The sequence below is a fragment of the Arachis stenosperma genome, chromosome 1, assembly GCF_014773155.1.
Source record: "Arachis stenosperma cultivar V10309 chromosome 1, arast.V10309.gnm1.PFL2, whole genome shotgun sequence".
Taxonomy (NCBI): domain Eukaryota; kingdom Viridiplantae; phylum Streptophyta; class Magnoliopsida; order Fabales; family Fabaceae; genus Arachis; species Arachis stenosperma.
The window spans coordinates 4,525,876-4,551,182 of NC_080377.1; the positions used below are offsets into that span (position 1 = coordinate 4,525,876).

Here is a 25,307-nt window from a genome sequence, read left to right on the forward strand (position 1 = left end):
GGCAGACCCTTAAATGGAGCTCAGATTCACGACGGATTAGTCTTTAACCTGTCTGGTTGGGAGATACCATGGAAAACCAAAAAAAACAATTAAACCTTATTATTATTATTATTATTATTATTATTATTATTTAACGGTGAACATATTTTTTTTTTACAGAAATTATATTTAGATAATCTCAAAAAAAATCTTAATAGAGAAATTATCACATGGTAGGTGTAAAATTATATAAAAAGAAACATGTAATGATATGAATATTGATATGATTTGGTTTCTACTTCACACAGCTCATGTTGTAAAAACTTTAATAGATTAAAATATAAAGTCCTCGTGATGATGATATGATACCAATTTGTATTATAGAAGTGTATGAATAAATATAAAATAAATAAACTAAGGAGTCAACTAAAAGTCATTTCAAGAGAGAGGTGAATCTTGATATAACAATAAGATTACTCACTATCTTGTGACTAAGAAATCATTAATTTGAATAAAATCTTTGGATTTGCATTTCTATTTATAAGAATTATAAGATTACTGTATGTATACCAAATTCATATCAGATCCTAATAGATTGTGAAGAATTGATACGGTTTGTTCCTAGTTTCTTATATTTTGACAGTGGAAAGTGGAAAGAAATCCAAATTGCCTTGCCTCTTTGCATTTCTTTGTAAATAATCCAAATCCAAATATGTGTTGTTTTAGCTGCTTAGTTATATTTATGAAACACATCATGTAGGAACCACATGAATGGCTCATAAACAACTTCAACCACATAAAATAAATGGACCACACTAATAATAAGAATAAGACCCAGGCTAAGAGCAACTGTAATAGAAATTTTTTAGAGTATCACTTCTGTTATTTTCAAGGATTGAATTGAATTGATTTAGAATTAAAATTTATATTAAAATTGATAGATGGAATAAAATTTTAGAAACAAGGTATCATTTTGATGGAAAATTAATAAAAATTTAAATTAAATTAAATCAAGTATTGGACTGACAAATTTTACTTTTAGTTTTAAATTATTATTTATAATATAGTTCCACAAATAGTGATATGTCATTTTATGGGATTCAAAATGAAACAAAACTTAAAACTAGCATTGAAAATGCTCTAAACTAATTAAGGGAATTGCTTATCTTCTTTGCTAACCAAAATGAATAATAGAGCTTTTAAGCTATAAATTCAAAATATCATAATGTATTAATGTCCTTTCTCATTTGATATCACTATCAATCTTCCTATCAACATTTTACTGTATATCCTGTTTCATACCAAATAAATATAAGAAGATGAAAAAATAAATTTAAGAAAAAAAATAAAGAGCAAATAATGCAGGGAACAAGATAATACATATGTCCACATGGGGAGCAACAAGAACATGGAAAATCTTCTTCTCATGATTTTCAGTTCCACCATACATTTACATCTCTCTGATATTTTTACCATCACTGAATAATAGCTGACAAAATAGTACCAAATATGTGAACTATTTTTAGTGAAACATCCCAAAAGATTTCATCATACCAAACTACAAGTTTGAGATGTTAAAAAGTGAAGAATACTGAAAAGTTTTACCAGAATGAAACAACTAAAATGGGGTATGATGATATGAGCATGACCTTCTCTCTGTTATTATTAATAATAAAGAAAGAAGAAAGAAGAAAAAAGAAAACATTGAAATAATAATAAAAGAATAAAGAAGAAGAAGGTGGCACTTGGATCCAGATCTTCTCCTGTTCTTCCTTCTCTATAAACAAAAATAAAAACATGGGGTTTCCCCCTCTACAATCCCAAAACATATCAACAGTTATCTTCTCTCAACAACAATGCCTGAAAGCTTAAGGAATCTTTCACTTTCTCCCAAAATCTTCTTCTTCACCTTGCTTCTTTCATTAAACATCATTCTCCTCTTTCCATGTTGTTGTTTCTCACTTAATGAACAAGGCCAAGCTCTTTTATCATGGAAGAACAGTTTAAACAGCACTTCAGATTCATTAGCATCATGGAACAATTCTACTTCAACACCATGCAACTTTTTTGGTGTTCGTTGCAACTCACAAGGGGATGTTGTCCAAATAAATTTGAAATCAGTGAACTTGGAAGGTTCATTGGTACCTTCAAATTTTCAACCATTAAGGTCATTGAAGATTCTTATCCTCTCATCAACAAACATCACAGGAAGGATCCCAAAGGAGATTGGAGACTACCAAGAACTCATGTTTCTTGATCTTAGTGGCAATTCTCTATTTGGTGAAATCCCAGAAGAGATTTGTAGGCTAAGAAAACTAGTTAGTTTGTCCCTTCACAGAAACTCACTTGAAGGAAACATTCCATTCAGCATTGGGAATCTATCAAGCCTTGTGAACTTGACACTCTATGATAATCATCTCAGTGGTGTGATTCCAAAGAGCATTGGATCCTTAACCAAGCTTCAAGTGTTTAGAGCTGGTGGCAACAAGAATCTTAAGGGTGAGCTTCTATGATGCACAAATACTCAAATACTGCTACCTTCAAATCTTAAATATCTGTATCACACTGTATCGGATTCAATATTTGTAATTGTGCAAAGCAGGTGAGCTTCCATGGGAGATTGGAAACTGCACCAACTTGGTCATGTTAGGTCTTGCAGAAACCAGCATTTCTGGGAGAATCCCTTCATCAATTGGAATGCTGAAAAGGATTCAAACCATGGCAATTTACACAACACTATTGTCAGGTCCTATTCCAGAAGAGATTGGCAATTGCAGTGAGTTGCAGAATATTTACTTGTACCAGAACTCTCTCTCAGATTCAATCCCAAACCAAATTGGAGAACTCAGCAAGCTTCAGAATCTTCTTTTATGGCAGAACAACATAGTTGGTAGAATCCCAGAAGACCTTGGAAGATGCAGAGAGATCAAGGTCATAGATTTCTCCGAAAACCTTCTGACAGGTAACATTCCAAGGAGTTTTGGTCAGCTTTCTAATCTTGAAGAGCTTCAGCTTAGTGTCAACCAGGTCTCAGGCTCCATACCTCCTGAAATCTCAAACTGCACCTCTCTGGTTCAGCTGCAGCTCGACAACAACGCTCTCTCCGGCGAGATTCCGGCACGCATCGGCGACTTGAGAAGCCTAACTCTGTTCTATGCTTGGCAGAACAATCTAACAGGAAAACTCCCAGATAGTCTTTCTGAGTGCCAAGAACTTGAGGCACTTGATCTTTCATACAACAATTTGATAGGTCCAATTCCAAACCAACTATTCGAATTGAAAAATCTCACCAAACTCTTGCTTCTTGCCAATGATTTATCCGGCGTTATTCCACCGGATATAGGTAACTGCACTAGCCTATACCGGCTCCGGTTGAATCACAATAGACTAGCAGGTAACATTCCACAAAAGATTGGAAACTTAAAAAATCTGAATTTCTTGGATTTGAGCAACAACCATCTCAGTGGGGACTTTCCTCAAACACTTGGTGGGTGCCAGAACCTTGAGTTCTTGGATCTTCATTCAAACAGCATCACAGGTTCTGTTCCTGATTCTCTTCCCAAAAGCCTTCAATTAATTGACATATCAGATAACATGCTTTCAGGATCATTGACTCATTCCATTGGTTCACTGAATGAATTAACAAAACTCTACCTTGGAAAGAACCAATTCAATGGAAAAATACCTTCAGAGATTCTCTCTTGTTCCAAGCTACAACTTCTTGATCTAGGAAGCAACAATTTCTCAGGGGAAATCCCAAAAGAACTTGGCCTACTTTCTTCGCTCGAAATCTCGCTGAATCTCAGCCATAACCGATTCTCCGGCGAGATTCCGACCGAGTTTTCGAGCCTGGGAAAGCTAGGAGTACTTGATCTCTCACACAACAATCTCACAGGGAACTTAGATGCTCTTTCTAGCCTTCAAAATCTTGTTTCCTTGAATGTTTCCTTCAACGGCTTCTCTGGTGAATTACCAAACACACCATTCTTCCATAAGCTCCCTCTCAGTGATCTCGCCGAAAATCAAGGTCTCTATATTTCTGGAACTGCTATAAACTCTTCTTTGAAAACAGAGTCAAAGAGTCACAAAAAATCAGTTATGAAGTTTGTTATGTCAATTCTCCTAAGCACCAGTGCAGCACTAGTGCTGCTAACGGTCTGCGTCCTGATTCGTTCACGATTGAACGATTCACGGACGCAGGCCAATAGCTGGGAATTGACATTATATCAAAAATTTGAACTATCCATTGATGAAATTGTCTTGAATTTGACCTCATCGAATGTGATTGGAACCGGAAGCTCTGGAGTGGTGTACAAGGTATTGATTCCCAACGGCGAAATACTAGCCGTTAAGAAGATGTGGTTGTCCACGTCATCGGAAGAATCTAGAGCATTTGATAACGAGATTCGAACACTTGGATCAATTAGGCACAAGAATATCATAAGGCTTCTTGGTTGGGGATCCAACAGGAACTTGAAACTCCTTTTCTATGATTATCTCCCTAATGGAAGTTTGAGTTCTTTGCTTCATGGTTCAGGGAAGGGAAAAGCTGAATGGGAAACAAGATATGATGTTGTGTTGGGTGTAGCTCATGCACTTTCATATTTGCACCATGATTGTGTTCCTTCTATAATCCATGGAGATGTTAAGGCCATGAATGTCTTGTTAGGACCTGGATTTCAACCTTACCTTGCTGATTTTGGGCTTGCAAGAATTGCTACTGATACTGAAAATTCTATGCAAGTACAAAGACACTACCTTGCTGGTTCATATGGATACATGGCTCCTGGTAAATTTTCCTTTTCTTTTCTCTAAATTTGAATTGAATTAAGGTAAAAGTTCACTGTGAAGTTGATAGTTGAAAACTATTTGATGACAATTTAGTCGAATATGTCAAATTATTTAATGCTATCAACTTCACGAAAAAATAATTGCACATAAGTCTCCATTTTGAATTAGTTAGTTAGAGGCTAAACCTTGCGCAAATGTTATGATTGCTGTCTCTGGAGCACTTTTACAGAACGTAGTTGGTGCAATTGAAATTTTAAAGACTATTTTAATACACAAGACCAATCTGAACGATTACTTTGGGGCTTAACTTGTTTTAATCTCCAAAATAAATGTACTAATTTCATTTTGTTCCTGGTTTATGCACAGAGCATGCATCTATGCAACCAATAACTGAAAAGAGTGATGTATACAGTTTCGGAATGGTTCTACTTGAGGTTCTAACAGGAAGGCACCCATTAGACCCAACCCTACCAATGGGTGCACCCTTGGTCCAATGGGTTAGGAACCACTTAGCCAACAAAGGTGACCCATCAGACATCCTTGACTCAAAGCTCAAAGGGAGATCTGACCCTACCATGCATGAGATGCTACAAACTTTGGCAGTGTCATTTCTATGTGTTAGCACAAGAGCAAATGATAGGCCAACAATGAAGGATGTTGTTGCAATGTTAAAGGAAATTAGGCCTATTGAAACATCAAGGCCTGATTATGATGTGCTGAAGAATAAAAAAGGAGGTTTGAGCTTAGCATCACATAGTTCTTCACCAATTAGACCACCATCACCATCACTACCTCCTAGGAATGCTGTTGTTTCTCATGGATCTTCTAATTGTTCCTATAATTTCTCTGATGAGTCAAACAGTTAAGCAGTTAACTCAATTTATCATGGAAAAGTTGTAATTTTTGCCCAATTGTATATAGTCTATTGTAATATTATGATGTGTCAGTGCTAGTAGAGTTCTCTCTTTAAAGAGATTTGTTCAGCAGTAATCCTTTGAGAGGCTGGAGATTTTCAATTAGCCATAATTTCTAAGTTGGATAGAGAGCCAAGGGATTTTCACAACCAAGTCACTCAAGTTCAATAAGTATAAAGATTAGAAAAAATAGTATATTTTAGAGTGGATTTTCCACGCAATATTTATAATATATTTATTATGGATTTAGAGAAAGATTTATGTTAGATTCTTGCCGAATTTAACCGGATATAACATGAGTATTTCGTAGTCCAATTATACTTTCAAAGACGAGCATTTAGATTGACTTGATGCTAAATGTCCTGTTTTAAAACGATAATACTTAAAAAAAAAAAAAACAACCCAAATCTTATTTTATTTAATATTTATTAATCATAGTGATAATTAATAAATGTTAAATAAAATAAATTTAAACTATTTTGATTAATTTTTTTTATCTTCCAGAAATTTTTGTTTTGAACATACTAGACCGTAACAAGATGAAATGCATTAAATCAATCAAAGTTCCAGTAATAAAATCTAAATTTTATAGGGGCAAAAACATCTATAAAATGCTTTTGGTGTAATTTTATATCAATCGGCAATAATACACGTCTATGAAGTCAGTATAATGAACTTAGGAATAGAATTGGGTGAAACGGAATTTGTTTTGATATAGATCTGTTGTTAAATAATGGCTGAATTTATTTTTGAGATTTTTATATTCATTTAGTTTTAAATTCGATAAAATTACACTACTTGCTTTCGAATCATATTAAAACTGGTTTTTAATTGAATGAAGTTTAGGTCTTGATAAATTTTATGTCAAAAAATTACGATGAACTAATTTATAAAGAAGAAAAAAATATTTGTTATAAAGAAGTTGATAACCATACTTAAATTTAAATTTGTCCATAAATTCTAATTTTATGTTTTTTTAATTTATTTCCTAATTCAACAAATGTGATTAAAAATAAAACAATAAACTTATAATTAATATAACACAATATTAGAATTAATTTAAAATATATATACTTTTTTTAGTCCTCTTAGGATGCACATGGGTCAGGTAAAGTCGGGTTTGTCATGATCCGAAATCGACCCTAAATAATGATTGATTCTATTTTTAAAATTTTTGTCTAACCTTAAATTCGACAAAATCATACCAAATTAATTCCAAAATATTTAATTTTAGACCGGAACGGAACGGATGACGTGAATTCCTGCTTAGAAATATAAATAATTTCGTAGCCATTTACATTGTACATAGCAAATAAATTTAGCATTTTTGTATCAATTGATTTGCTTTGCAAATTGAAACCTTTGTATATTTTGACCAAGCAATTAATTACTAGTGTTGAATCGATGACTATATATTAAAAAATTAATTAATTAATAACATTTATTTGTTGGGGTTGTATTGTGTGAATGTTAGAGAAAATTACTTTGGTGTTAATGCCAGCTAGGGGGATTTCTAGGAGATAGTGAAGGTTATCTGTCCATGGCCATGGAAAAGAAAGGGACCTTAAGGCTTGTGGAAGCTGAAACAATGATTGGCATATTTTGGATATATCTATTTAGAATTTATTGATATCGAGGAATAAAAGATTCTTGCATGTACTCTCTTTAATCCTCAAACACAAACATGGCCAAGCCAGGCTTTCAAACACTACCCACATGGTCTCATGTTCACCGCCTTACATGATCATGTGACACAAATTAAAATTATGTTCCAAATTTTTAATTAAATTTCTATATTTTATACAAGCTTGTAACTTAGTTAATAAAAATTACAATTAACAAAAATATAATATTTCATCTTAAAAAAAACTTATACATATTCAATAATGATGATGATAATAAAGAAAGACAATTTTAAATTGTGAAAAAGAATAATTTAATTATCAAAAAGAAAAAAAATCCGAAATATCTAGACGTATATGTAACCTCTAAATCTCATAAAAAGTTAATTGTATAATAATATTACAGTAGATGACTGTTAAAACATATTAGTGTAGTTTGTCTTATTATTTATCAACACTAGAAATTAAATAAGTCATTTTATATATGTGTGCTATATATTTTCAACAGAATAACCAATGTGTATTTATATACGTGTATATATCTACTCGTGTTCCATATATTTTTCAGTAGAATAATCTATGTATGTGTACGCGTATGTACCTGCGTGTTCTATATATTTTCTAACAAAATAATTAACTATTAAAATAACGGTTGAGTTTTTTTTTACTCTCTTTTTATGTGAAAAAATAAATCTAAATATTAGTATCCAAATTTATAAATAGTTGAAATAGTTGAGATGGGTTAGAGTTGAATGAGAGAGGTCTTATTTACAAGAAGAACACCAAAATACTAGAGAGAAGAGACGAGAGAAAATTATTTTCGCATATATACAAAACTGTTTCTGTAAATTGGTTGCTGTACATTTGTTAACCGTTGGATCGAGTTCAAATTTGAACAGTATGTTCCGTACACCTGGTTCTTTATTTTCATCGTTCGGATCTTCAATTTAATGTCTGTAAAGAGAGATATTGGTCATACACAGTGACTCTATTTTTGTGATATTTTCATCTATTTTTGTTCATGTTTTGTAAACTTTGAAGTTTGGGTTGTTTGGCTTGTTATATGCATATTTTGTGCAATAATTTGTGACTATCTTATACCCTATTTTTTATCATAGTAAAGCTATTTCCTAATTTTGGTGACTCATGATTTTTACTTCTCGCATTGAGAATGTTTTCTACGTTAAAAATTTTAGTGTGTTAGCTTGTTTCTAATTTCTGGTTTATGTGATTTTTTGCTATTACGGAATATTATTGTGCTGCTTTTAATACTTGTTGTGAGTAAGTATTATTACTCCTCTAATTCTTACAAGTAGAAAATTATATATTTTATTTCTGTCATAATTAAATATTTTACAGTAGAGAAATTAAACTTTTATTTTATAATAAAATAATCAAATTTTTCATAAACAATATATAATATATACTACCATATATTTTTGTGTTTTAATTATAAATGTAAATCGTGTTTATTTATATTATTTATTATATTTAATTATGATATAATATTAAGAACTTGATTATAATATAATTTTAAGCTAAAAACCATTTCCTATATATTCATATTCCTATACAGATGACCAAGGCATGAAGATTTCTAATACTCGTATAGCATGGCTCAAACGAAATTATGTATACAACAATATTTTTTTTGATAAAATATTGTTTTTGTGTCAAACATTTGATAGAATAAATAAATATTAATGTTGTTCCCTAACGTGTTTTTTGTCCTATTTATATCACCAGATGATTTAAAAGTAATTAGATGTTATCTCATCATTAACTCAATCAAAAAAATACTTTTAAGGGCGGTAACATATATAGTAGTGCTATGATATTATTATTGTGACTAATTAAAAAAATAAAAAATTAGCTTATAAAAAAATTTAGAATAGTATAGTCTTCTTTCTCATTCTAGCTACGTGAACACATCAAGCTTTCATACCTATATAAGACCCTATTTTTCTTTATAAAAAAATTAGAGTTTGAAAAATATAAATTTTTTTATCAAAAATGCTATGAACAAACTAATATCAGCTATTATTATATATTTATGTATAAAAAATATATATGTAATTTAACTTATTTTAATATATATTTTTATATTTTAATATATATTTAACATTATAACTGGTTTTAATGTATATTTAGTATAAGAGAAAATATGAAGAGCTAATGAAATATTTGTACAATATGTACAATGGAGGTTTATAGAGTATTAGAGATATAACCATTAGTGTTACATTTTTTCATCAGCTGAAACTTTTGGGATGAGTGGTATCATGACATGGTATTAGAGCTCTAGATCCGAAAGGTCAAGAGTTACATTTTTTATTGAATTGCCATCTTTTTCGATAATAATAAGATAGAAAGTCAGGTGCATTCGACTTCACATGAAGTTGATAACTGAGAGCTGTTAGATGATTTGACTAAATTTTCATCTAACCTATCAAAGTCGACTACACCTGAATTTTCACCTAATAATAATTCTCTAGCTTGACATACATACATAGGATCTTTTAAGAGGGTAAAAAGAACAAATTTCGACTATTCAACTACATGGGGTCTTGTAATAACTTTAAAGGGAAATTGGAAATTAAATGTGTCACTCTTACATATTCATATAAACTAAAATTAGCTGTATCTATATCTAGTAAAGGTGTAAAAAGCACATGCATCTGCAGGACCAATATGCATAGTAATTGGCCCAACAATGAAAGATGGCATTCATAATGATGATGATGATGATAATAATAATGGCGAGATAAGTTCATAGTTGGTAACTACTCCCAAACCAATAACTTCAGTGTCCCTCCCTCAAATAAGGAAAGGCACCATGCAGCTTTTAACTAAGATTATATTCTCACCATGTTATAATACTTCCTTTATATATATGGTTAAAATTACAATGCATGCTCAAGACACAATAATATAGATAGGTGACACAAATTAATTAATTAGTCTCAAAAAACCTTCAAAGTCTGTATGAAATTATGTGATATAAAATTGCTGGAGTAGTATCTTCTGTACAAAAGTAAATAAATATATATAAAGGTATATAATATAGGAAAATAACTGATTAAGATGAAATCTTCATGATAAACCAAGAAACTTTCCACGTGGGGTAGATCTGCTCCTTCTAAATTCAGGCATGGTTACTGTCTTACTTGATTCTTTAGTATTACTACCTCCTGAACCACTCAAAAATTTGTTCTCAACTCTGCTAGCTGATAATGGTTCTCCTCCTTGCACCATTCCTCTGCATATGGCAAAAAGGAAAAAAAAGAGGGTTATATTATTAACATTGAGACTAGTTATATATGAACATAATATTTCTTAAAATGAAACATCTAGGTACTGTTTTGATTGTGTATTTATACTGATAGAGAAAAAAAAAAGTGATGTTTGGATTTTATTAAACATACATAGAGACGGATAATAACAAAAAAATAAAGAGATAGAAAGAACATGGTTCTAAAAACCGATTCAAAACGTCGAACAAAAAATAAGTGAAAAATCCAATTCCGTCTGTATAAAGAACTACTGTAGAACAAAACTGTCACTGAATAAAAAAATTGGTCGAAAATTGATTAGTTGAACTAATAAACCAATAATTAAATCAGTCCGAGAACAGAACCTCGAGAAAGAGGGATATTTATTTATTTTTTTATCTCTATTTTTAGATTGCAGAATACAATGGTAATTTGACAGGACAATAAGGTAAATTTTTTTTGTTTCTAACTTTTGAAGTTAAAAATAAATAAACAAAATAATATAAAATAAAAAGTTCTAATAAGCATACCTTGAACCAAAAAGATTATGAGAAGTCCTTGGAAAGTTATCACGCATCTTGGTTAGATTTAAACCGCCACAATCTGTAACAGATTCAGTAAAGCCAAGGCTATTTTCTGACTGATCTGAATAATCACTTGTTCTTGGTGACTCCAAAGCAATTTCACCAAATGTAGCAGTAGGCATCACCATATCATGCTTTTCATTAATCTTAAAGGGTGATAATAATTGACAATTATTATTCTTAGCCTTACCCTTATTATAATAATAATTATTATTATTATTGTTACCATCAAGCTTAGTGATTTTTCTAATACCACCTTGCCTTACTACACTAAGTGCTTGCTTGAATTGTTCTTCTTCGTTAATTTCTTGATGAAGTTTCCTACTAGATGGGAATGGATGCTTGATGATTGGTTGGGTTTGGTGGTTATTATTGTTATTGTTATCTGCTGTGTCGATTTTGACCTTGATTTTAATGACTGATGAACCTCTTTCTGTGGATTGTGATCTCCTTATAACTGGAGGTGATGGAGATCTTCCTTTATGGGAATTAATGTTTTCCATTTTTGCCATTGGTGAATCCAATGCTGAAGGGAACCTTGACCTTCTTTGCTTACCCGATGAGCAACTCCTCCCCTGAAAATATTCAATTTTTCATATGCATGTTATTGAAATTAAATCTTCGAATATAAAATACTAAAATTTACCCCAAAAATAAAATTGAATATTTTTCATGCGTATAAGTTATTCAACTTTTCAACAGGTGAAAAAAAAAAAATATATGCATTGGATAACCTCAAAAGTTTTATCATCTGTTGGTGTTGGTCTCTGACAAGTCTCTGATTTCATGGTGGCACTAGTGTTTCCATATTTGGGCAAGCGATAAGGTGAAATAGCTCTTCCTTTCTGTGATTCAATGGCATTTCTAGAGTTATTCCCATTCTTCCATTGTTCAAGTTCTGTTTCCTTCCTTTCTAATGCCAACTTCAGACCTGCAATCTGCACAAATTTCCGGAACCTTTGTATTAATTTAGATAGTAGATACAATAATGTTAGAAAGACAAAAAAAATTGTCATAACTTAGTTTGGCAAATTTCTTTTAGTTATCAAACATTTTTGATTGAGAAAATGAATCAAGTAGATGCTATTAGATTTAAAATTAAATGATATAATCTAATAATTCAATAACTTCGTCGAAAATTGAGAAATAACTCACACTTGTAAACTATGACATGTGCATAGTCTAACTTCTATATAGTTTATCGAAAATATTTGATAATAAAAAATAATTAACCAAAAGTAGTTTAAATTTATTTTATTTAATATTCATTAATAAATATTAAATAAGATAAATTTTGACAGTTTATTTTTGGTTACCTAGCACGTAAAGCATGCCTTGTTGATATCTTTTAAACTAATATTTAAAGTTAAGTTCATTCAATGTCATTTCTAATATGATATTAGAGTCAATTTGATTCAAATATTTTTCATTGATTGAATTAATTTTTAAAAAATAAAAATTTATTAATTATTTTCATGTAAAGTTGATAGTTAAAAATTTTTAAATATTAATTTAAAAAAATTTAGAAAGCCAACAATTTTATTAAATTCTGGCCAGTATGTAACCAGCAAAAGAAAAGTTAGTCATTGGATAAAATCTCACACCATTAAAATCATCATTAATGACTACTTCATGATTACAAATTACAAAAATTGCTGATCCCCTAACACTCCTCTATTAATTTAATCAAACATATCAAATTATCTAATAATTTTTTAGTGGTAACTTGACATCAAAATAAATGTACATAAATATTTCCTTTTTCAAAATTAAGTTAAACTCGTCAATCTCATTTAGAATAAATGAGAAAACCTAAGAAAGTAAAAGAAGAATATGAACCTCTTCCTTTAGTTGTCGGATCTCTCCAGTTTCTTTGTTAGTTTGAGCAGCACCAAGTGAAATGGATGCAACCCTTTCAGCAAACTTGAGTGTGCTAAGTGTCTCCCCAATTGCATTAACCTCAGGATTTATGTGAACAAACATCAAAGTTTTTGCATGCCCACCTATTCATACAACAACAACAACAACAATAAACCAATAATACTATTCAAGTATTCATACACTAAACACTCTTCACACCTGAATAAAAACACAAACACCAATATATATTTGTTACCTAAAGAATCTTGTAAGACTTGTGTGAGCTTGCTATTTCTATAAGGAATATGAGGGCTTTTTTGTGCAAGAGCAGAGATAACATCTCCAAGTGCAGAGAGTGACCTATTTATATATTGAGCCTCTTTTAGTCTTTCACCAACAGCTTCAGATTTATCAACTCTTTCACTTCCGGCCAGATCAACTAGGTGGAGACAACCCCGAAGAATCGAATTCGAAACCACTTCCACCCCTCTAACATGAACGGTTAGAACACTGCAACAATCATCAAGTAATACATGTGAAAAGTTTTTTTTTATTTTTTATGATGTGACGATACATAATTAGATGGTTATGAAAAATTGTACCTGTGAGAACGGCTGCTTCGAACATTTAGCGCAGTAGCACCCACGGCGCGATTCTTCTGACCGATTCTCATCAAATCAAGAACATCTTGGGTACAAGTGACTGGAACTATGAATGCATCAGGGACATTTAGACCATTTAGTTGAGAGTTGTTTCGTATATCTAATGTGAATCTTGTTAAGCAAGTAAACAAGTTGCAAATAGAACTTCAAATAATTTTTTTTTATAAATCTCTGTAGTTTAATATTTTGTAATTAAACTCTTAATATTATTGATTAAATTTATTTGAAATGGTTCAGTCTGCATTTATTTCTGAGAACAAAATAGGACAGGACTCTGAAAATAGGATAAGACATTAATAGACAGAGACACAAAATTTTGTGTTCTTGGATTCTGTTTGGTGATAAACTAGAACAAATTATGAAAATCTAATTTATTCTCATTTTTTTTTCATTCAAAAAATTTGAGATGAAAAATATAATAATAAAAAATATAATTATAAAAAATTAACAAAAATAATGAAAAAAGAATAAAAAATAAGTTGTATCCTTTATTAATGTCTATGTGTCCTTCCTATAAGGATGGACACAAAATACACTAATTTAGTGTCTCTAGACACATTATCTCTGTCTATGTCTCCTCTGTCAAACATGATTTTGTGTCTCTCTGTCCATATCTCAATATAAATAAATGCAGTAAGTCTTTATAATTTAAAAATTTTATAATTAAATTTTTATAATTTATCAAACTCCAATAGAGGAGTTTGTTTACAAAGTTTTTTGAATAAGAGATGTAAAGTTAATTATTAGAAAATATTTGTTATTTAATTTTTTTAATATATATTTTATACAAATAGTTAATTTGAAATTAATTTTTTGTGTATACTTAATATGGTTGCTGCTAATAATATTGAAGCAAGTAATTAAGAATAGATTATTATGGTAAAAAATGATAAGTAGTATAATTAATATATAAATTTGTTGAAGGATATCTTCTATTAGAGGCATCAATGACTAACAAGTCTCTGACTTGTTCATTGTATATCTCAATCATCTGAACATAAACTTCATATTTTATGGCATTTGTTCTTTCCTTCGATATATCAAATAAGTCACGCAAAGCCCTATAGTTTACACCCCATGTCTCTTCATTTGTAAGATCAGGACCACTCTATACAACAACAAATATAAGACATGTCATGAGATATTCAAAACTTAATTATAGTTGTGCCTAGATAAATCATAAGCTAGATGAATAAAAAGAAATTAATAAATTAAAAGTTTAATTATTCTTCTGCTTCTTATAGTTTTATCGAATTTTCAATTAGGTCTCTATATCATATCAAATTTTGTAACTAAGTTTCTACCGTCCCAAAAATATTAAAAGCAACTGAATATTCTATTAAAAAAATAGAATATTCAGTTAAATATTAGACATATTCATTTTATTTAACATAATATTCTATTAATTCTAATATTTTTGTCACACCAGGAATTTAAGTGATTTAACTACAAAATCTGATATGGTATACAAATCCAATTAAAAAAAATATAAAAATCTAATTAAAAATTTGATCGAATCGAGTAATTCAACCAAAATTAAATACCATTGTATAAGTCTTTCCTGAGCCGGTCTGTCCATACGCAAATATGCACACATTATAACCATCTAAAACAGACCTCACTAGTGGTTGAGTGTCACCATATATTTGCTCTGCAAATCAAAAAAATAATTAAAAAAATCCAAAATTTAAGGAAAAATAAAAAACCTGTATATAATAAAATCACAAGATAAAAAATATATACCTTGTGTTATGGTTGTTCCAAACACCTTATTGAATGAAAATACCCTTCTAGAATCTTTGCCTTGCTTAAGGGGGTTCACAATCATCATGTCTCCATTTTCTCCAATATAATCTACTGTACACTCTCCATTTGATTGTCCTTGTAAGAATGGCCTCACTCTACAATACACCCTAATGGTTCCTATGTAAAAAATAAATAATAATTATGTATGTTATAAGTAATTAAAAACATAGATATTGATCATAAAATTGATGATTATAGATTGTGTACCTTTGAGGTCTTGTATTTGATTATAAAGATTACGATTCTCTTCCAAAACTTTCTGATAGGAAGACGAGGCCACTTCAAGGCTCTTGATATGTTCCTCTGAGTATGCAACATAATGTCAATAAGGTAGCGTTTGGTGGAGAGATAGAGACAGAAAAATTAAGATTGAGAGACAGATAGAGATAGAAAAATTAAGATTGAGAGACAGAGACTAAAAGATAAAGATTGGAATAAATCTCAGTATTCTGTTTGGTGCAAAATAAAAGACAGAAATTGAAACAATAATGAAATTCTAATTTAATTTGTACAAAGAGTAAAATTGTAATTAATTAATTGAAATAAAGGTATTTTAGGTATAAAATATTATTAAAATATCAGTCACCATCTTTAAAAATTTTAGTCCCCTGTGTTCTTACTTTTTTGAGGTACTGAAATACTGAAATTTTGGGAACAGAGACAAAAATTTTAGTACCAATCTCTAAACCAACAAACATGATGTTGAGTCTCAATTTTCCAATCTCTGCCTCAATACCTCAAAACAAATGCTACCTAACAAAGCTAGAATGCATACTAAAAATTGATAATATACACTAATTAGACATTTATACCCTTGGAAGAAAATCTGTTGCTGGCAATTTAATAACGCAATTAAGTCAATATTTTATTTTTATGTCACATATTAATTTTTTCTGTATCATTCAAAAATATATTATCTCTGTCCATGTCTATTTCTAAAAATTTCTTTGTCAATATTTATTTTGTTTTTATATTCTATTTTTATAATTAAAATCTAGTTAGACTGAAAATTAAAATAAAATAGAATAAAAAATATAAAAAAATTGATTACCTAGCCCACTACTTTCTTGCTCCCATTCTGACTGAATTTGTTTGACCTCCAATTTTGTCTCTTCAAAAAAGCATTTCATTTCCTGAAGCAAGAGAATAACCCTTATTTCAGTGAATGGTGCTAACAATGTTAAATCATGTGAAATGAATAATTATAGTAAGTTCCACAATCATATATATATATATACCTCAAGTTGCTTCTGTTGGTTATTGATTACTTCAATATGCTTGGAGGAATAATTGCCATTATTATTATTGTTATGGCGGATATTTTCACGTTTACCACCACAAATGCAGAATTTGGAGAAATCATTTGATGCCAAATTACTTCTTTGATTAAGATATAGTGAGATAGCTTCTATGAACTCTCTCTTTGATAGGCACCCAATATCACCTTTCTGTATCTTCTTCAGGAAAAGTCCAAGCTGCCAAATTTTTAAAAATTGAGATATATATATATTGTCAACAATATTTTAATTGTTAAGAAAAGAAAATTAACATGATATGGGAATAAACTAAGTTGTTAAAAAGGGATATAATTTAAGAATTACCTGAGTGCCTTGGGAAGTAAGCAAGGATGAGAAATCTTTGACTACCTTGCTAAGAAGGGTATCAATTACCTACAAATTGTTACCCGTATTATCACCAATAACATTGCATGAACCATAACAATATTTATAAATCATACAAACTAAGAAATGTTTGTTGTACAAAATAAAACAAATTAAAAACTTTAGAGTAAATAGAAAAAAATATATATGAAATAGTTTGAAATGGACAAAAATATATACAAAATATCGCAAATATTAAAAGTATACTCGAAAAATGATTTTTGATAGATAAAAGTGTCATGTCATATTTAGGGTTGGCTATGGGTAGGGTAAGATAAGGTTTGAATTCTACCCTAACCCTACACGCGGGTTGAAAATTTTATTAAAATTCTACGTTACACTACCCGCATCTTAAAGTTCTAAACCCTACCCTACTCGGACCGATCTCTACCTTACCTGCAACGGGTCGGATAGCCTATCCTACCCGAACGGATTGGACCATGTTAAATACCTGCGAATAGGGTATGTATTGCCAACCCTAATCATATTTTTCATATATATTTTTGTTCATTTATTCAAAATTTCAATTTCATCTTTAAAATTGTAATTAAGTATGATCTAACATAGATAGTGACCTTTTATGTAAAAGTCAACTTAGTTTTTAAAGGGAACAATTTTTTAAAATTGTAATTAAGTATGATCTAACATAGATAGTGACCTTTTAGTATAATAGTCAACTTAATTTTTAAAGGGAACAATTTTATCTAAAGAGTAAACTAAATCACGAAATAATGTTATAAAAAGTCAAGAGTTAAATTTTAAAAAAATGACAACACCACTTCACACATATTTTTCTTTGCACTCTATATTTATATGAATTTGTAAAAAAAAATGCATCATTATCAAAATTAGAGTGATAATATCCATTTTCTAAATTTAATTATTCTTACAATCTCAAAGATGAAATTAAAAAAAAAAAATCTTACCGACCATTGCATTGAAAGGCAGATCTTGAATGTGATCAGTTTCTCTAAGGTATGCCTGAAGAAGCCTGAGTCCAAAGTGATCAAAAAGGAAAGAGAGAGTGTTTGCAGTTCTTGCTTCTTGAATCAACAACTCTTGAGAAAGTTGAAGAAACTCTAACAAGTGTTCATATTGTGATGCCTCTATTTGTTCATCCAACAATGATTGATCATCACCACTACTTTGATCACTTCCAATTGTGGATAATGAAGAAGGAGAAGATCTCTTTGGAAATGAAGTAATTCTCACAGTTCCACCATACTTCCATACTCCCTCTCCACCGGATAACTTCCATTCATGGTACCCTTTCAAACATAGAATACAGTCTACTACTTTGTTTGATGAACCACCCTGCATCCATGCATTAATAGAATTTATTATTTTTTGTTATTATTTTTAATTATTAATTTAATTTTTTTAGTCTAATAAATTAATAATATATTTTTAATTTATATTTTTAAACATTAATAACTAACTGTGGATCAAAAACACTAAATTTTCATGGTTGTCTAGTATTTTTTTTAATATTAAGGCAATATTAATTGTTTTTTTTATAATGCTTTTATTTTAAATTTTTTAATTAAATAAGTATTAATTATACATGTTTATTTCCTTAAAGGTAATTTTATCTATTCACACAGTACAATTTTAAGAATGATCAAATTTTTACTTAAAGAAATTATCATTGAAGTAGAACTAATTAATATTTATTGAATTTTTAAATAATAACAATATAATTAAGTTTTCAATCAAACTAAATAAATTCATGTCAATAGTTTTAAGTATTATATACTAAAAGAAGAAATACATATTCGGTGAAATAGAAACTGAAGATCAAATTAATGATGTATGTGAATGATTTTTAATAAATATATATATAAAAGATAAGCTGGAAACTGGAACCTTCTCCAAATCAGAAGCTTCAAAAGTGAGAAGCTGCATATCTTTGACAGCCTCCAAAAAGTTTCTGACATTCTCAAAATATTGAATTGCAGAGTGTGCTGCGCCCTCTGCGCTTGGGACCGCAACCCCACCATTCTCCACCACCTTCAAAATCCAATGCAACATTAATATTTTTAGCTTATAATTACAGTAATTTATATTAAAAAAATTTAATTATTCAGTTGGTCTATATAATTTTATTAAATTTATAATTAAATTTTTATATTTTTTTTAGGTGAGTCTCTATACTGCTTTTAATTTAGTAATTAAGTTTTTTTAGCAAAAATATTAAAATTATTAAAATATTTTAATAAAAAAATATGTAGCCAAAGATTTAATCAAATTCTTAATTAAAAATATTTTTAATTTATAAAAAAATATTTAATTAATTCTAATATTTTTTACATTAAAAATAATTTAATTATAAAATTAAAAATAATATTCAATCAATAAATATATATATATCTAATTATAAATTTAATAAAATTATAAGTATCAACTGAGTGATTAAACCCTAAAAAAAAATAATTTTTTAGAAAATGCATGCAAATAAGAAAATTGTACGAGAAAAGAAATCCATGTTAGAATAACAAAACCTTTAATGGTTGGATAAGTTTTTTATGTCTAGAAAATATTTGATTAGAAGAGGTGAGAGAGTACTTTGTAAACAGCACGAGGGTGGACTTTGTTGAGGACATTGCAAAGAATGAGTCCATTCCGAAGCGCATTGCGGAATTCTTCTTCTGATGGTTCTTTTGGGAGCAATGCTTTTGCTGCTTCATCCATTTCTCGAACCCATTCTGATGCTTGGTTTCTCCTTGAAGCTGATCATATCAACTCATTACTTAATAACATAACTAATTCTATTTTATCATCAAATATCCCTATTTATATCATTTTTCTATCAATAAATCAGTATTTTTCTTGCTTTTTCATTTTGTATATGCAGAACAAAGAACGAAAATATCGAAAAAAAAAAGTTTGATCGAAATAGCGTTTATAGTTTAAAAAAATTTAATTACTCTATTGGTCCCTATAATTTTGCAAAATTTTCAATTAGGTCCTTATACTTTTTTTCTTTTTAATTAAGTCTTTGCACCAATTTTTTTTAGTTGGGTCCTTACACTTTTTTTCCTTTTATTTAGATTCTTATACCAATTATTTTTTTTAGTTGGATCCCTATAAAATTAAGCCAATTACTACTAAGAAAGACTTAATTGAAAAAAATATTTAGTGCATAGACTCAATTAAAAAGAAAAATATAAGGACCTAATTAAAAATTTTACGAAACTATAAGACTAGCTAACAGAGTAATTAAACCTTAAAAAAATGATAAAATTTTATTTTAAGTGGTTTAGATACGTAAAAAAAAAGATAAATAAAATATTACGAAAAATAAAAATATTTAAGTATAACATAATTATATTTTTTATATTCTTTATGTATATTATTAAAATATTATTTATGTATAATCATTCTCAATGTAAATATAATGTATGTTAAAGTATAATGATATTATTTGATTCATGTAATTAAAATTAAATATAGTAAAATAAGGTTTTATTATTGATGTTATTCTACCAAGTTACATTACATGCATGCATGGTTTTTATTTCTGGATTTAGAGTATGCCTATTTAATTTGTTTTAGATGTCATCAATAAGTGTAATCAACTAATTAATTGACCTATCTAGCTCCTTTGTTAAAAGTTCTCTTGTTTCTTCTTTACAACAATGCTCTTGAAAAATGTGAAAGTATCCTTGGAAGCAATGCAACTATATATCCAGTTGTCAAAGAATGTTCTTTAATGAAAAGAGTTGTAATAGTAATTTTTAGGGAAACAATTCTTTTAACTTTATGTAAGCTGATTTTATTTTTTTCACACAAATTTGAAGGAATCAAGAAATTTAATTTTTAAGCGGAGAGAGTTTTAATGTTTCCTTTTTATAGTCAAATAATTCAGATTAAATTTCAATTTCATTTGTTTTTGACTTTTTTTTCATTACTATAACTTGAGATTAATTAGTTAAAGAGACCAAAGAAATAAATGACACCCCTCTTTAATCTAATCCTGTTTAATTACGGTTTCTTCAATCTCAATCAACAAACATTAAAGTTAAAGTAGACAAACAATAATCATTTGTTATCACAATAATAATGTGCGTGGCATGCATCTTAATTAGATAGCACCAAAATTATTATATATGGTGTTTCTAGCTTTGATGAAGTGGCTTAATAGATAATGTCAAAGATTATATGCTCCAACAACAATAATCTATATATATATATATATATAGTTGATATCATCACACAAAATTTTGGACCCACACTAGTATTATTTTTGTGGGGTATTATTATATTACCACCCTTGATCAATCAACATCATGCTTTGCCATAACAATCTTTTGCTTCATCACATTTTTTTTTTCTTTTCTCTAACCAATGTTTGTTTAGTATATAGAACCAACTATTACTTTTTTGTTTTCTTCTCTTTTATTTATTTTTCTTTTATTAAATAAATGGGGTCCATGCAATGATTTGGTTGACCAAAAGAAAAAGTAAAAAAAAAAAAAAACAAATAAATTACTTTAAAAGAACAACATGAAATTTGTTTCTTTTCTTTTCCACGGGGTCATAAGAACCTAACATCACACCAAGAATTGTGCCTCAACTCAAGTATCTTTTTCCCACTCATTTACTTTTGATAAAGAATTATATCACTTTTTATTTTTGGAGTAGGAACTACACCACAATAAAAAAATTAAAAATTAAAAAGAAAAAAAAATAGCAATAAGGATAAACAATTTTCTTTGGAAAATTATTTTTATTTTTAAAATGGTCCTGTTAGAGAGACGACAAAAATTAACTAATAATCAACAAATAAAAAATTTGTATGTCCAAATTAAAAATTCAAAGATTACATATCCAAAATTTGATCCCTTTCCAAATTAAAATTTTATATAATTAAGTTCGTTGTGTTGTTTGCAACTCAGTACATGCAAGAAGTGAGTAATACTATTAACAACCAATTTAATTTAAGAGTAAAAAAAATTTTAATTATTAAAGTAGAAATTTCATCTTTAGAGACAATAAAATAGATGTAAATAATTTAGCGTATTTATAAACATAATTTCTGTTTCCATTTCACTAGCTATGAACTCTCATCATGATCTCTTTAAACTTAATAATAACAAAGTGATATAAAGTTCAAAATACTACTATAACAGTAACAGAGTATAACAATATTTATTTAAATATAAAAATATAATAATTTTGATATTTAAGTAAAATTTACTGATATGAACTAGAAAAATAGTAAAATTATTTTGGCCTCTAGAAATAAAAGATGGAATAATTTTACATATTAATATATTATACAATAAATTTTTAATTTTTTATACATCAAAATTTTTTCGAATTAAAAATAACAATTATTATTATCAATAAATAAGTACCAATAAATTTTTATAATAGAATAATATTTGGTCCGGATTACGTCCGGATTTTACACTAGGAACAACTAATAATAGAAGAAACTTTAACAAAATATGCTCAACTCAAATAACAAGTTTTTGTATTTAATATGATGTTAATGTTTTTTCTAATTCTTATTTATATTAATATAAATTTGTTTAACATCATCATTGATAATTAATGCATAAAAACTATTCTCTTATAGTCATTTCTTAAATCTTCTTATATAATCACATGGAAATTATGTTTAGAAGTGCAAGAAATATATATGTAGTAACCTTTTTTTTAAAGGCATTATATAAATCATAGGATATTAATTTAGGCGTTAATTAGTATAGAATGATGTATAAATAAAGTAATTAAAAGGAGACAATTGATTAATTAGGTGATATATGTATGTAATTAATTACCTGCTTCCTCTGCCTTTCTTTGAGCCAATTCATGATCATTGAAACTTTCCTCTATTATTGCTATGGCATTCTTTGAAGAAGCTTCATTATTATTATTGTTGTTGTTGTTAGGAACCAAACCCTTCAATCCTCTCTTTGAAGGAGAAGTGAAAAATGGATTATGGAAGCTCTCTTGTGGCATCTTCAATAAATTATTCTCCTCTTCTCTGATACATATACATATATAGAACCAATGTAAGGATATGAAATTAGATAAATAGAATTTGTATCTATATAAATAAATCTACCAATATATGCATGATAGTAATGTATATATAGAATTAAAATTAGAATAGTTATGCATTGTGTTCGTGATTGTAATGTATATAATCAAGGGAAAAAATAATAAGAGAAAATTGAGCAAAGGAAAAAATGTAGATATATAAGGCTTAATTATGATGTTTAAAAAAAAAAAGGATAAAAGTGGTACCAGTATGTGGAAGAAGAAAATGAAAGCGAAGAACGAGGAAACAAGTGAGAAGAAGCTTATTTATATGCTGATGATGTTATAGTGATATAGTGATGAGTGAGAGAAGAATTTTCAAATGGTGTCAAATGTGATCAACGATTCAACGCTATTCTTTTTAAATATGACATTAAAATTAGTAAAGTGAAAAAATATAACACTAATTACTTTTAACATAAGATTATAAAACTCATGTATAATATAAATTATAGGATAAAGTAGTAAATTCGCCCTTTACGTTACGGCGTAATTTTATTTTTGTTCTTAAGGTTTAAGGTATCTTATTTAAATCTAAAAATGTTTCATTTAGCTTCAATGTAGTATCACCGTAAGATCAAAGTTAAATAATTAATAAAATGTTCTATATGATAGTAGCACAAGAACAATGTCGATAATTTGGAGAATAAATACAAATTTCAAATACACAAAATCAATCATGAATGCATCAATATATTTATTTATCATTTTTTTTACAATTTAAATGAAATATTTTCTATAAAACTAAAGAGAATGATAAATAAATGAATTGATGCATCTACGGTTGATTTTGTGCTTCTGGAGCTTATTATACTTATCCTCCAGATTATCGACCTTGTTGTTGTATTGTTGTCATGTAACACATTTCGTTAATTATTTAATGTTAACCTCACGATGGAACTATTTGACGAAGCTGAATAAAACTTTTTTGAATTCAAATAAAACACTTTAAATCTTGAGAATTAAAACAGAATTATGCCCAAACATAAAAGACCAATTTAATACTTTACCTTAAATTATAAAAATAAATATTTGATATATATATTTTTTTTGAGTTGGACCACCATCACAAGATAAAGGGAAAAAAAGGATTAAATGATGGATTCATTATTTAACGGAGCTATTATTATTATTATTATTATTATTATTATATGTTAAAAACTATTTTTACTTTTATTTTCTTAATGTGTATGTTGATATTTAATTGTATATTCAATTATGTTAAATTATATTTGGATTGTTATATTATATTAAATTTTACTGAATTATATTAAATTATGTTATAATTTTGTGTTAAATTTAAAAAAAAAACTAAGATAATATTTATATGCTTATCTATTTTTTCTGTTGAAATAATTAGACAGAAATTCATAACAAAAATAAGATCGAAATAGAGAGTTTTTCTTTTTAACGGAGATGGAGGGCGGAAAATTGATATCCACCTCACGAGTCCTCATATATATGCATGAATGCACACAATACACTTTCATTTGTCTGCTAGGCCAAAAACCATAGGTTCTAAAAGCATTTACCCAATACAAGTCTCTCATGGAAAATTAAACCAATTGCAAGTTCAAAACACTGCAAATTGCAATGAGAAAGAATATAAACAACTTTAGACAATTTTTCATCGGTACTCAAATACAATTAACTTTATATAAAGTTGATAGTTGATAATCGTTAAATAATAATTTAGTTAAACTTATCAAATTATTTAATAATTTTCAACTATCAACTACACATAAAATTAACTGCACTTAAATTTCTATCTTTCTCATTTTTTGTAAGTCATATTCTCCACAAAATCAACATTTTTTTTATATAAAGAATAGTATAAGACTTAAACTAAGAATTAGGGGTGTATATGGGTCGGGTGAAACTGGGTTTGATGTGATTCAGACTCGATCCGAAATATGCACCGGGTCTATTTATGAGATCCGAACCCGACCCTAAACCCGATGAAACCTATATCCTTTCGGGCCACAACTATATCGGGTGAAAACCGAGCCGTTTAGCATGTAAAAATATCCAAATTTCTAAAACTCCAACCATTATTTGACATGGTAAAATTTACTTAAAAAAATATAACAAAAACCAACTCTTCT

General features: G+C 28.6%; 2 protein-coding genes across 2 annotated transcripts; one reads left to right on the top strand and one right to left on the bottom strand.

Moving 5' to 3' along the window:
- Nucleotides 1-1,677: 1,677 nt before the first annotated feature.
- On the top strand, nt 1,678-5,893 carry LOC130979767 (leucine-rich repeat receptor-like serine/threonine-protein kinase RGI4). The gene is made up of 3 exons (XM_057903305.1): nt 1,678-2,478; nt 2,582-4,768; nt 5,137-5,893. The coding sequence occupies exons 1-3, from the start codon at nt 1,836-1,838 to the stop codon at nt 5,634-5,636; spliced, it is 3,330 nt and encodes a 1,109-aa protein (XP_057759288.1). The 5' UTR covers nt 1,678-1,835; the 3' UTR covers nt 5,637-5,893.
- A 4,359-nt stretch (nt 5,894-10,252) lies between these two features.
- On the bottom strand, nt 10,253-23,489 carry LOC130945619 (kinesin-like protein KIN-14F). The gene is made up of 18 exons (XM_057874328.1): nt 23,410-23,489; nt 22,941-23,146; nt 19,717-19,880; nt 19,018-19,161; nt 18,082-18,465; nt 17,092-17,160; nt 16,729-16,965; nt 16,542-16,623; nt 15,698-15,793; nt 15,428-15,607; nt 15,229-15,335; nt 14,612-14,792; nt 13,625-13,787; nt 13,279-13,532; nt 13,002-13,165; nt 11,897-12,100; nt 11,109-11,737; nt 10,253-10,565 (listed from the first exon to the last, which is right to left on the bottom strand). The coding sequence occupies exons 2-18, from the start codon at nt 23,119-23,121 to the stop codon at nt 10,400-10,402; spliced, it is 3,405 nt and encodes a 1,134-aa protein (XP_057730311.1). The 5' UTR covers nt 23,122-23,146; nt 23,410-23,489; the 3' UTR covers nt 10,253-10,399.
- Nucleotides 23,490-25,307: the final 1,818 nt, after the last annotated feature.